A 14,425-nucleotide genomic window follows, 5' to 3' on the forward strand; every position below is an offset into this window, starting at 1 on the left:
GTTTCACCATGTTGGTCAGGCTGGCTGGTCTCGAACTCCCGGCCTCAGGTAATCCACCTGCCTCAGCCTCCCAAGGTGCTGGGATTACAGGCGTGACCCACTACGCCTGGCCACTTTGTACACTTTAGCAAGCACCGGCTGCCATTTGTTGTTTCCCTCCCCACTGGCCCAAGGAGCCACCAGACTACTTTCTGTCTCTATAGATTTCATTTTTTCTGGACATTTCATATAAATGGAACCATATAAATATGTGGTCTTTTGTGATTGGCTTTTTTCACTTAGCATAATGTTTTCAAGGTTCATCCATGTTGTAGCATGCGTCAGTGCTGCTTCCTTTTTATGGTTGAATAATTTTCCATTGTGTAGATATTTATCTACACATTCCATTTATCCATTCCCCTGATGGGCATTTGGACTCTTTTCACTTTTTGGCTATTATGAGTAATAATAAAACCTGAGTTTTTGTGTGGACATATGTTTTCATTTTTCTTGGGTATTTACCTAGGAGGAAAGAACTGGGTCATATGGTAACTCTGTTTAATCATTTGAGGAACTGCCAGACCATTTTCCAAAGTGTTTGCTTCATTTTATATACCCACCAGCAGTAGATAAGGGCTCTCATTTTTTTTACATCCCCATTGATACTTATTATTGTCGGGCATTTGATTGTAGCCATCCTAGTAGGTATGAAGTGATATTTCATTGTGGTTTTAGTATGCATTTCCCTAATGACTAGTGATGTTGAGCATCTTTTCATGTATTTATTGAAACTTTCTACATCTTTTTTGGAGAAATGCCCACTCAAATTATATGCCCTTTTTAAATTATTGAGATATAAGTCACATACCATAAAATTGACCCTTTAAAGTAGTCATTGGTTTTTAGTATATACTTAAGGCTGTGCAGTCATCAACACTATTTAAATCCAGACTATTTTCATCAGAGCAAAAAGAAATGTTCTACCAATTAGCACTTGAGAATACAGAATAATAAGCAAACTCAGTTTATCCTGCTACACTCTCATAACATGTTTCTGACACCAGATGTGCGGGGTTTTTTCCACACACCAAACAAGCAATAAATTCTGCAGGGGACTCCAGATGGGTGTCCTCCAATTTAATTCTGACATTATCTACCTAGAGATAGTGTCAGATCCAACAGGTTGAGGGCTCAGTCTTATAAGATTGCCTCCTACTTCTGATGCCAGTCACAAGCCCCAGCTTGTTTAACCTGTGCTTCTGACTGACTGGCTATAAATTGGGGTTCCCACACCCCTCTCTTTGGATTTCATTAATTTGCTATAGTGGCTAACAGTACTCTAGGAAACACATTTACCAATTTATTATAAAGGCTGTTACAAAGGATGGAGATGAAGAGATGCATAAGGGTGACGAATGGTGGAAGAGGCACAGAGCATCCATGCTGACCCCAAGTGTGCCACCCTCCAGCAACCTCCATGTTCTCAGCTCTTTGAACCCTATCCTAAGCTTTTATTAAGGCTTCATCACATCATCACATGGCATGATTGACTAAACCACTGGCCATTGTTGATCAACTTAACCTTCAGCCCTCTCCCCTCCCCAGAAGCTGGATTTGGTGCTGAAAGTCCCAACGCTGTAATCCTACCTTGGTCTTTCCAATGGCTAGCCCCCATCCTGAAGCTACAGAGGGACTGACAGCCACTAGTCAACTCATTAACATACAAAAAGATATTACCTTGGAGATTCCAAGGATTTCAGGAATTGTATGCCAAGAAACAGGGACCAAGACCAAATATATATTTCACAGTATCCCAACAGTCAGTTCCCATTCCACTTTCACCCTAGTCCCCCTGGCAAACACTAATCTACTTTCTGTCCCTGTCAATTTGCCTCCTTGGGACATTTCATATAAATACATACTGTCTCTTCTAATTTGCCAGTGTCCTTTCTTTCACATGGATTCACATTAGTCTTGGGTAACTTGCTTTTAATCTGAAGAACCTCCTTTATATTTCTTATATGCTAAGTCTGCTAGCAACAAATTCTCTGCTTTTTGTTTACCTGGGAATTCCTTTATTTCCCCTTCATTTTTGAGAGAAATCTTGCTGCATGTAAGATTCTTGATTGACAGCTTAATATTTAGCACTTTGAATATGTCGTTCCTCTACTTTCTGGTCTCCATGGTTTCTGATGAGAAGTAAACTTAATCTTTTTGAGGTTTCTTTGTACACAAGGAGTCATTTTTCTATTTGAGCATTTTTACTGTGATGTGTTTTAATGTGGATCTATTTGTATGTATCCTACTTAGAGTTTTTTGAACTTCTGGGATGTGTGGATTAATATTTTTCATCAGATTTGGGAAGCTTTAAGCTATTATTTCTAAAAGTTTTTTCTACTCCTCTCTCAACTCTCTTTCTGTTCACTTAGAGTAGGGTATATGTTGGTTCACTTAATGGTATTCCACATTTCTGTGAGGCTTTGTTCATTTTTTCATTTTTTATTCTCTGTGTTTTTCAGAGTGCATAATCTCTATCAGTCTATCTTCAGGTTCTCTAATTCTTCCTTCTGCTACTTCAGATCCTCTGTTGAGCTGCTCGAGTGAATTTTTCATTGTTTTTGTACTTTTTAACTTCTGAATTTCCATTTGCTTCCTTTTTGTAATTCCCATCTCTTTATTGGTATTCTGTATCTGATGAAAGAAACATTGTCATCATAGCTTCTTTTACTTCTTTAAACATGGGCTCCTTTAGGACTTTGAATATATTTGTAATGGCTGCTTTGAAGGCTTTGGTATATCAGATGCCTGGCCCCTCTAACAGATAGTGTCTATTGACTATACTTTTTTCTGTGTATAGGTCATACTTTTTTCTTTCTTTCCATGTCTCATACTTTTTGTTGAAAACCGGACATTTTAGGTCATATTTTTTAGCACCTCTAGATACTCTTCGCTCCCCGGACTTGTTTTTGTTGTTATTTGCCTATTTGATCAGAGACTTGACTAGACCATCTTAGTGATGGACTAGTCTTTTTTTCTTCATAGTTTGAAGCCTCTGATGTGACTCCTAAGAGGGCATGGCCTTGGTCAAGCAAACACAGTCACCCTGAGAAGACAGTGATTTTTTTTAGCAGGGCACTCTTTCCCTCTTCCACGAATCTCTCTGTTAGGCTGTCTCCCTCAGTTGTTAGCACACCAGCTGTTGGGTTCCACTAATTACCTGCTGATCACTCTGTTGTTTTTGACAAAGCCCTGGGTCATCTGTTGCCCTACAATGTGATCTAATTAAGTTTGGGTGGTGGCCGTTTTTGAGGTCAGTCTTGAGGTTTGATCATGCTCCATGAGAGGGCTTAGTTGTCTCTTTCCTTGGTTCTCTCTGGCAAACTAGTGTGACTACAGTTCAGCTTATTGGTCTCATGAAGCTATGAGGCTACTCTTATTAATAACTGCTTAACCAAAACCTCCATTGTTTTTGAAAGCTTGAACTTCCCCATGCTGTGTTTCAGATAAAGATAGTTTTGTAGGGGGAGAGCTTCAGAATTCTCTGTTTGTAAGGCCTGCTTCTCCTTCTGGCTGAAGTCTACTAGCCATGCCTCTGGAGCTTGAGGCGGGGACAACAGCCCACTTCTCTGAGTGATCCCCCTACTTTGCAAGGTGAGCAGGAATGATAGCTTCTGGTCTTCTTGGCTTGCCTAAGTGTGGAATCTTTGACCTACAGATGAGGTGGAGCAGGGGCACTTGGGAGAAGCCAGCCAGGGTGAGGAGGAAATCCATATGGGAGAGCAGCCCAGCAGTGGCGAAGCCTGAGCCAGATAACACCTGTGTGGGAGAGTGACCTGGCCCAGGGTATTAGAACATTCCCAGGCATCAGAGCTTGGGTCAGGTTGCGGGGGCTCCATGTGGCAGGGTGACCCTACATGGAATATTGGAACATAGGCAGGATGAGGAGAGCATCTACCCAGGTGGGTGGCAGCAGCAGCTTGGCATAGGTGTTAAAGCCCAGATGGGATGAGAGAGGCATCCACATGGAGGAGGGAGCAGAGGCAGTGATGGGAGACTGGTTACATGTAGGGGGCTTGGTCAATTAGGTAAATATATTAAAGATTACTGTTCCCAGGCTTCTCACAGAGTTATAATTATAGGTACAGTTGTGGAAAGGGTGGAAATTAGAGGAACTCTGTGGTGTTGGCTTGGAATTGGTAGCATCAGGGTAAACTCTTGGTTTTCCATATGTATATATGCCTACATACGGAAATAAATATAGATGTAAAGTGTGGTAATGTATGTGCCTGTGCATAATATCCATATTCTTTAGCACTGTCCACTGAGAGGGCCTGGCAGCAGTAACACTCTAATGGCAATGAGCATACCTAACACGCAGACATTGGTTTCTAGATACCGTTCTTTACTAATAAATGCAAGGGCTTCCGAGTCTAATCATGAGGAAATTGCATGCCCAAATTGAGAGAGATTGCTACAAAATAACTGGCCTATACTCTTCAAAAGTGTCAAGGTCATCAAAGTCGAGGAAAGACTGAGGAACTTGTTCGAGTGTGAAATAGGTGAAAGAAACAGGACAACTAAATACAACATGTCCTTTTACTGTAAGGAACATTTTTGGAGTAATCAATGAAGCTTGAATGAGGTCTGAGGAATAGAGGGCAAGTAGTAATATCTCAACCATAATTTCCTGATTTGGGGTAATTTTCAAGAATATCTTTGTGGGAAATATACACTAAATTATTTGGCATAATGGGGCAGCATTTCTGCAAGTTACTCTAAAAAATTCAAGGGAAAATATTCTTTTTTTCTTTTTTTCTTTTTTTTTTGAGACAGTCCCGCTCTGTCACCCAGACTAGAGTGCAGTGGTGCAATCTCAGCTCACTGCAACCTCTGCCTTCCAGGTGCAAGCAATTCTCCTGCCTCAGCCTTCCAAGTAGATGGTACTACAGGCATGCGCCACTACACCCAGCTCATTTTTGTATTTTTAGTAGAGACTGGGTTTCACCATGTTGGCCAGGTGGGTCTCTAACTACTGACCTCAGGTGATCTGCCCTCCTCAGCCTCCCAAAGTGCTGGGATTACAGGCATGAGCCACCATGCCCAGCCAAGGAAAAATATTATTTGTAACTTTTGTAACTTTTCTGTAAGTTTGACATTGATTCAAACTAAAAATACAAAATATTTTCAAAAATATATGGGCCAGGCATGGTGGCAAGCACCTGTCATATTGGCTACCAGAGAGGCTGAGGCAGGAGGATTGCTTGAGCCCAGGAATTCAAGGCTGCAGTGAGCTATGATCACGTCACTGCTCTCTAGCCTGTGTGACAGAGCAAGGTGCTGTCTTTAAAAAAAATTAAAAATTAAAACTAAAGTGTTCAATTGTGTTGCATGCTGCTGCACAGTCAAATAGAAACTCTAAAAAGTCCACCTCAAAACAGATCATCGGAGGCCTTAGCAAGAGTGGTTTGATTTGAGAGTATAGGCAGAGGCCAGAGCTGAGTAGGCTAAGGATGAGACCTGTGACACGTGGAGATGGCAGGTGTAGTCACCTTGGTTTGGAGGTTTAGCTATGAAGGGGAGAGAAGAAGGGCCCTCAGAAGAAGAGAAATTATAGTGAAAGATCTGGAAACAATTACATATACCTAGGAATGTTTGAAAAACAGAAATAGGGAAAGTCTTGGAAAAGTTCTGTCTTCGGATATTTGAAAATCTTTCAAGACAAAGAGAAGCTTTATTCTTTATTTTCAGTGGGAAGAACCAGAACCGATGTTTATAGAATGGATTTTAACTCAACACTAGAGAACATTTGAAGCCCAGCGTGTTGGCAGGCATCTGTAGTCCCAGCTACTCAAGAGGCTGAGGCAGGAGGAGCCCTCGAGCCCAAAAATTTGAGTGCAGCCTAAGCAACAAAGTGAGATTCCCATCTCTAAAGAAGGAAGGAAAGAAAACATTTGAGCTGTCTAACAGTGGAATAGTCAGTTCCCTTGTGAAAAGCGAGCCTCTTGTCACAAAAAGTAGAGAACACGAGGCTGGAAATTCAGCTGTACAGCAAATTCCTGGAAGTAACTCCTCCGTGGATTAAAGAATGCGGATAGGTGGGCCTCCCACGCCCACCAGGCACCCACTGCATTCTCAGCCTATTGTTCTATGACTTCAGGAAGCAATGATCCCTTTCTGAAATCTTGAGTATAGAAGGAAATTACTAGTTCTTGGTGTTCTAGTTCTCACTTTTCAGTGTTTTACCTGCCCACTTGTAGAAATTAAGGAAGAAAAGACTCAGTACTCACTGGTACATTTTAGTGGGTTTCTTTGTTGTGTTTGTTGTAACTGATTTCATATTTGTCATGATCAGTATCTCATTTTGTTCCTTAAATATTATTCTAAATTTGGTTTTCATGTCCAGAGGTGGGTACATTTCTTTTCATCTGCCTCATCAATGCAAGGTATATTCACAGCACCTCATTGTTGGGAACACTGAGCAAGCATGCAGAAAGGGCTGCTTTCACCTTGCAGAATCCTGTTTGCATTAGGCTTGACTTCCTTAGACATTGACACAGGGTCACTGACTGTACGGTAACTGGGGTAAGCTCAGTCATTTTGTGTTTATTTGAGGTCAACCCAGGGCTCGAGATTTCACCACAGAGATTATTCTTGAGGTGATCTATAAACCATCCCTTCCTTAGCTTGGTCCAAATAAGTCCTACCCCTACCCCTTATCTAATGAAATTAGTTGTCATTTTTAGTGTAGTTGAAAGCAGTTACTTTTGACTTTTCTCTGTAGATGTCCTCAGATGCTGGTTCTCCAGGGCATGGACTTGTTTCTGCAGAGCTCACCACTCTTGTTTCTCAAGAGCTAAGTTAACATTCTGGAGTGCCACATACTCAGAAGCACAGACTTGCCCAGAAATCTTCTTAGACTCCCTCTTACACAGATAGCAAATACACAGCTCCTTAGTTTGAGCATTTAGGGCCTCCTGCCAGTAAGTTCATGTTCCTGTCATGCAGACCTCTGTGCAACTGCTGTTTCTGTGTTGCCCTTAGGGTCCTCAGGGCCTTGCCTAGAATAATCCTCATATAATTCCTCCGACAGGAAAGCTGTGCTTTCTTCCATGGCCGTATTCTAAATAACAAAGGCATGATACTATACATAGAGTAGGAATTTGGACACCAAATCGGGATTCTGTGTCCCTGTCTTATTCGACAAAAGTGCACATTACTGGGGAGATGGGGGTGGCATTTTAAAAGGAGCTCGGTATAGCATTAGTAATCGTTAAAAAAAAAACAAAAACAAAAAACAGAAAATAGCCTTATCTGTAGCAGTACAGTAGTTTGTTTATGTGCACACACATCTGAAATACCACTTGTGCAGAGAGCGAGCGAGCAAGCGAGGGCGCAGCCTGACATTAACAAGGGAGGAGGCGGACAATGAGTACATTAGTGGTTGTTGCACTTTCTGTTTTCTTTATATCCTTTATCTTCAAGTTGCAACCTCCCCCTCATCTAGTTCCTTTAAAAATGTGATACTTAGTGATCTTTCTTTGTATGCCTCTGCCAAGACATTATTGAAGCTTCTTTTTTCCCTCACTGCAACAAAAGGCAGAGAATGGTGTTTTGAGTTTTTGAGAGGCATGGCTACTATAACTGTCCAACAGAGGCATAACTAAGAATTGGGTTTTTATATTCTGAAAATGAACACATGAAGTTCAATGTCTTCTGATAATATATCACCTCTAAAAATGTCTTTATTTGTTCTATCCAAGTATTTCTTTAATAGTTTTACCAAGAAAAAATAGAAGTGGTTTTGGTTATGAAAAATTGGATGATATTTTAATAATCTTGTAAGGTGTCCAGCATATCCCACTTTATTACAATTAACTTTTTTCTGCACTATTCAAACGAGGAGTAGAAAGGTAATTTTTTTCAAAATATCCAGAGACAGGTTGTGAACAGAATAACAGAATTTAAGCCTTTTAACATGTATGTAAAAGGCAGTTTTTACATCAGGAAGACAGTTTTCTAAATTCACTACAATATTTTGGGGAGTAATTCTTTGAGTGGTTAGATATTTTAAGTGCATTTGAGAAACAAAATTTAGTAATCAATATATTTAAAATTTATATTATTCTTCCCTATATTTGAACAATTTGTCCAAAATGCAATCTGTTCATATTGGATTTTGCCTGTTCAGATCTAAGTGGGAATCAGTAGTTTCTTTGTTTGTCGCCATGGAAACCAGTCAGCCAATCTGAATGGCTCTTAGATCATACAGAACGATGCAATGCTCCCTGCTCTCAGTGAAAGTTCCTCACTGAGTAAGTGGGGCTGACTCTTCCTGCCTCCGGCTCTTGCCTCCCAGTGCCATGCAGGTGCAGGATGCAACCAGGTGGCCCTCAGCCGTGCACTTCCTCAGCTCCTTTCTCCAGGGCCGCCGGCACTCCACCTCAGACCCAGTACTGCGGCTGCAGCAGGCCCGGCGGGGCTCTGGCTTGGGCTCCGGCTCTGCCACGAAGCTGCTGTCCTCGTCCTCTCTCAAGGTGATGGTGGCTGTTTCCTCAGTCAGCCATGCAGAGGGAAACCCAACTTTCCCCGAAAGAAAAAGTAAAGGTCTCTTTCTTCTTATAGATTGCCATACCTTTGTATACAAGTTTGAGGAATGGGAATCAGCTGTGTTGTGTTTATACCTTTTTGAATATTGGCAGTTTATTCTATATTATACTTTTTGCTGTCTGTTATGCTATTTTAGTGAATATATAAGAGGATATAAAATGATCAAATGTTTTGTGTTTTTTTATTAAAAATATAGGTTTGAACAAAACTCATTCTCTTGTAAAACATCTGCTTCTACAGTTTCTTCCTCCTAATTGCCAGTATGTGTGGAGATTATTATATGTGAAAGCTTTTTTACATTAAGAGATATATGTCACTTTGACAGGGAAACAGTTTTGTTTTCTTGACAAGATGAAGGTGATTTTGCACTGGCTTGTCATCTACCATCCTGAGATAAAATGGAAGCTGTTTCCCATGTTACAATTTCATTTGGAGAGTGGAATTTTGAATTTTCCTTTCCTTATATGTTCTAGGAAATTTAGAACGTCCAACACCAAAGTACACAAAAGTAGGAGAGCGTTTACGGCATGTCATTCCTGGACACATGGCATGTTCCATGGCGTGTGGCGGTAGAGCTTGCAAGTATGAGAACCCAGCCCGCTGGAGTGAGCAGGAGCAAGCCATTAAGGGGGTTTACTCATCCTGGTGAGTGATCCTGTTGGTCTTTCATAGCTCTGTTGGATACAGGAAAGACACTCTGTGTGAGCCAGGAGCCCTGAGGTGTGGGAGGAGCAGTGTGGGACTTTGAAGTCAGGACCTCACTTTGCCAGTCAGTTCTGGCTTTGCCTTAGCTATGTGATCTTGGCCTGTTGACCCTCAGTTTCTTTATCTGTAAGGTGGAAATAATAAAACCAAAACCATAGGGTTTTTTAAATTAAGTGAAATGATACATATAAAGTGTATTGAAGAAATGGATAATTAGATAGCTCTTAAATTTCAGAAATGTTTAGAAATAATAAAACTGTTCAGCTATAAATTTGAGAAAATTATGATGTACATGTGTAATTTTTCAGTTTCGTGCAGGTAAGCTTTAGCTTTTATGTTATTCCTATATTCTATATGAAAGGTCACATTTTCATACAAATACCCTTCAGTCTACCCTAATAAAAGTGGTACAAGTTGTCAGCTCAGTAGAAAACAAGATATTTGCTTTTTTTATGGTGTATAAGTGAAATTAATATTGTTCTTTAATCATACTGCTTTTTATTAAACAGTAAACTAGTCAAATACACCTTTTTGATGTAGTAACATCTGAAAAATTCTGATAAATCACATTTGAAGCATACTTAGAGGAATTCACTGTTTAATTCTAGTAGTGAATTATTTTATACATCAAGAACCCATTTTTCAATTAGATATTTGTCAACTGGCTTATCCAGCTTACAACCTGTACTTTTTCATATTGGATTTGCTCAGTACATCTGTAGTGATATAGTCTGGGGTCCACTGTCATTATTGTTCACCACAGGTCATATTCTGGTCCATCACTATCATACTAATAGTATGAAGAAGGAAACATTCATAGTCAGACAAGAAAATTTCTAATAATGTAGCTTAGGTCATTTGCATATTTTTACTTTATTGCTGACTGAATCATGTGAGTCTTTTTCACCTCTGCTGCTTTCACGTTACATCCCCCTTCATCTTACACTAATTATCACTGGGGGTCCCAAACTTTTGGGTCCCATGTTAAACCACATGCCTTCTTTCAGAGGGAAAGGTGTCATTTTGGATCCTGCCCTGACAGTCTCTGTTATTCCCCTGAGATTCATGTGACCCATGACTTCCAACAGACTTACCTTATATATTTCATCAGGCCACTGATGAGAAATTTGAACAGAACAGAGTAAAGCCAGAGCCCAGAGGCCTGACAAGAGTAATAATCATTTATTGGGCGTCTGCCCACTCATTCATTCAGTAAATATCCATTTGGCTTTAGGCCAGTCAGTGTGCTAGATGCTTTCATACTATTATCTTTTATCTTCATAAAACTCTTGTGAGCTGTTAATGCCATTTTATCGATGAAAGAATTGAGTTCCAGAGAGACCAAGTAATTTGCTACCAAGCTAGAAAGTAGAAAAGTCAGCATTTGAAACCAAGCCCAACTGACTCTGGAGCCCATATTTGTCACCAAATTACAGTAACTCAGTATTTATTCGTAACTGCATGTCAGGATTTGTGCCAAAGACTTTACATCCACATCATATTGAATTCTCACACCAACCCTGTGAGACAGGCATTATTATCCCCATTTAACACCTAGTAACTAAGATTCAGATAATTGAATAACAAAGTATCTCCTAGTTGGCCCTCCTCATGTAAGTCACTACCCATTGAGTAACAATCCAGACTGTTACCTTCACCACCAGCTGAGTTTTCTCCATCATGTCCACTAGAATCTCTTGAGAGTCCTTGAAAATACTTTGCTGGAATCCACAAATAATTTATGTCTTGGAATTTTTTCCAGGGATTTAAGAAGCTAGAGTTTCTTAGAGCTCTAATCATCCAAAATTGAAGCCAGATTTGTATAAGAATATTCTTACATGGGTGCACCAAAATCTCAAAATTCACCACTAAAGAACTCATCTATGTAACCTGAAATAATCTGTACCCCAAAAACTATTGAAATTTTAAAAATTAACCTAAAGAGAAAAAAAGCAAAGTATCTAACAGTGCCTTTACTACACTACCTTTTGTACAAGAAAAAGCAGATAAATAAGAATAAATATTCATATTTGCTTATATTTGCAAAAATAAACACTAAGATGATAAACATGAAATTAATACAAATGATTACATATGGGGAACAAACTGAATGGAGTGGATGAAAACGGTTGAGAGCAAACATTTTAGTGCATACCTTTTTGTATTGTTTTGATTTTATTGAACCATGAAACTGTATTACCTGTTCAAATAAAATTTATACACAAAAAAGAATATTCTAACAGAGTTGTTGAAATCATAGAAAAAAATCATCTCTCAGGACTGGAACATCTCTTTGGGCTGGAACTTCCTAGGTTTCAGCACATCTCACCAGTCCCTCCACCTATTTGCAGGGTCACTGATAATATACTGGCCATGGCCCGCCCATCCTCTGAGCTCCTGGAGAAGTACCACATCATTGATCAGTTCCTCAGGTAAATGCTGTATTATTCACAAACGAGTGAGCAAACTCATGTGTTTTTTTCTTTCATTGCCCTTGTTTTCAAGTGAAAGAGTGCTTTCATTTTAACAATAGGCAGTGAAGAGTGTATTTCAAATGAGAAATTAAGATTTTGAGAGTAATTAATAATGTTGATTAATATCAGAAATGGTTAATTTTTTTTAAATGCTAGCTCCCAATATGACTGACTGCCCTTTTTCCTTTAAGCCATGGCATAAAAACAATAATCAACCTCCAGCGCCCTGGTGAGCATGCTAGCTGTGGGAACCCTCTGGAACAAGAAAGTGGCTTCACATACCTTCCTGAGGCTTTCATGGAGGCTGGCAGTAAGTTCCTCCCACCCTCCTCTCATGAATTATCAAGGGCAGCACTCAGAGGCTTTTCTCTGCTGGGTTCTTAGATTAAAAAGATGATGGAAATAAATACCTCCTGCATCATAGTAAGGGTTAGAAAAAATGAGCTACCATTCTCTTTGGTACTGCTGTTGAAAGTACAGGATTTCTTTGTTCCTGTAAGAGGGATGTTGGGAGGAGACCCTGTAGTAATAATGATTAACATTTAGTTAATGCTTACAGTGTGCCAGTCACTATTATCTCATTTAACCCTTAAAGCAGTTGTGTAACAAAATTATTATTTCTGTTTTACATATGAAGCCACACGGGGCTTAGAAAATTACCTGTTTGCCTAAGATCACACAGCTTAGAAATGGTAGTCAGGTTTGGAACCTGGACATGCTCCAGGTTTACTGCTGTCCAGCCCTGCTCCCAAAATGATGCCCAGGAATTCTACTTCTAACAATTTCAAAGCCGCCTCAATCACAGGAGCTTTGGGATGAAATACACTCAACATGTGTCCTTCAAACCAGGCTGGAAAGGATAAACAATCTTGGAACTTGTTTTTAAGAAGCTTATTTACACTAGATAGAAAATCCATATATACTGTCTTAAGCTATTTATCAGTCATTTAGACACATTTCCCTGCTTAAACAAGAATGTATGCTTTCTCTCCAAAGCTGAGTAACTATAGCATGAATCATTGACTTTATTAATTTGTAGTTATACTTCGCCATAATTCTTTCTGGCTGAGTTTCTGCAGGAAATGTCTTAAGTAACATAAAATGTGCTTTGTGAGTAAATGTTAACAGTAAAGTTACGGGGAATGTAAAATCCCTCTTATTTTATGCAGTGTATGCACTGAGATCTACATGCCTCAGTCCCAGTGTAGATCTGTGTACTTTTCATTAGTGTGTGTACTTTCATTAATTTCCTGTATGTTGATTTTCTTTTCCTTTTCTTTTTTCCTAGTTTACTTCTACAATTTCGGATGGAAGGATTATGGTGTAGCATCTCTTACTACTATCCTAGATATGGTGAAGGTGATGACATTTGCCTTACAGGAAGGAAAAGTAGCTATCCATTGTCATGCAGGGCTTGGTCGAACAGGTAGGTCCTAAGAGGTGGTTTATTGCCTGTAGGCATATTTAAACATAAAAGGAATAAGATTTCCTAATTTGAGGATAAATGTTTCTCAGAATCCTATCAAAGCTTTGGAGTCAGGTGGAAGAAGGGAATAAGTTCTAGTGTTCTGTACCACTGTAGGGTGTCTATAGTTAAAATGATATATAGTTTCAAATAGCTAGAAGGAGGATATTGAATGTTCCCAACACAAATGCATGATAAATGTTGGAGATTATGCATATACTAAATACACTGATCTGATCGCTATACATTATATGTATTAAAACATCAGTATATACCCCATAGATATGTATAATTATTATGTTAACATTAAAAATTAAATCAAAAAAATTTTAAGATATTTGAAATACCGTAAACAGGTAGTTACAATGACCATATATATATCATTTTAAAGTCTTTAGCAACAATGTAAGTTGGAGAAACTGCAATTTGAGAGAAGTAATTTGCTACATTTAGTAAGTGCCAGGGCCACACTTTAAATCCATGGTTGTCTGACTCCAGAGTTCATGTGCTTTCCATTTTTGGAGGTATAAGGATTTTGTTTGTGAAGAATAGTCTATCTGTGCCCAGAATTCTATTAAAAAGTCAGTGATTTTACTTAAAACATTCAGCTGAATTTCATTACAGTGCTGATATTAGGGCAAAAATGAAGGCCATAGGGCTGAAATTTTCATTGTCATCTGATCCAACCACATGCAGCTCAGCTCTGTCCGCAGTGTACCTGTGCTCTTGCCAGGGGATCTGCCACATACTTGGAAGCATGCTCAGGGGAGGGGACTCAGCTCTGCTTGAGATTAGTAGCTCTTAGGATCAAGCCAAAATCTCACTGTTTCTAGACATTGACATGATAGCTCTGCAGACATTTTACATTTATACTAAGATCTTCTGTGTCCTAGTGAGAAAGGTATGTTGTTACCGACTGTGAACTGGAGAGCATGCAGTTTTCAGAGGTTCTGATTTTCATATGTAACAAGATGTTCACAAACTTGGGGATCACACAGGTGTATTTGATTTGCCTTTTACTTTAATATTAATTGACTGTTATATTTGAATTAATTTATTAATTATTACCTTTTCACTAGTAATTATTACCTTTTAACTAGTAATAACCTTACTAGTTATTCCTTTTAATTAGATGTTAGTAAGAATACCTAATGTTTATACCACTAAGCCTGGCTTCCTTAAGATTGCTTAATTT

The 14,425-nt window shown here is 39.2% G+C and overlaps 1 protein-coding gene across 9 annotated transcripts in view; it reads left to right on the plus strand.

The window, feature by feature from the left end:
• Positions 1-14,425, plus strand: part of PTPDC1 (protein tyrosine phosphatase domain containing 1) — a 79,061-nt gene that overhangs the window by 51,485 nt on the left and 13,151 nt on the right. For 4 of the 9 annotated variants that reach the window (XM_031014858.3, XM_055349948.2, XM_031014860.3 and 1 more), the window contains 4 exons: positions 9,060-9,231; positions 11,643-11,723; positions 11,957-12,075; positions 13,054-13,191. In XM_031014858.3, the coding sequence (XP_030870718.2) occupies positions 9,060-9,231; positions 11,643-11,723; positions 11,957-12,075; positions 13,054-13,191 (510 nt within the window). Of the gene's footprint in view, positions 1-8,236; positions 8,584-9,059; positions 9,232-11,642; positions 11,724-11,956; positions 12,076-13,053; positions 13,192-14,425 lie in introns of those variants that run through there. The other 5 variants (XM_004048287.5, XM_055349946.2, XM_063696574.1 and 2 more) reach the window with 5 other exon arrangements.

Source organism: Gorilla gorilla, chromosome 13 (assembly GCF_029281585.2).
Source record: "Gorilla gorilla gorilla isolate KB3781 chromosome 13, NHGRI_mGorGor1-v2.1_pri, whole genome shotgun sequence".
Classification (NCBI taxonomy): Eukaryota; Metazoa; Chordata; class Mammalia; order Primates; family Hominidae; genus Gorilla; species Gorilla gorilla.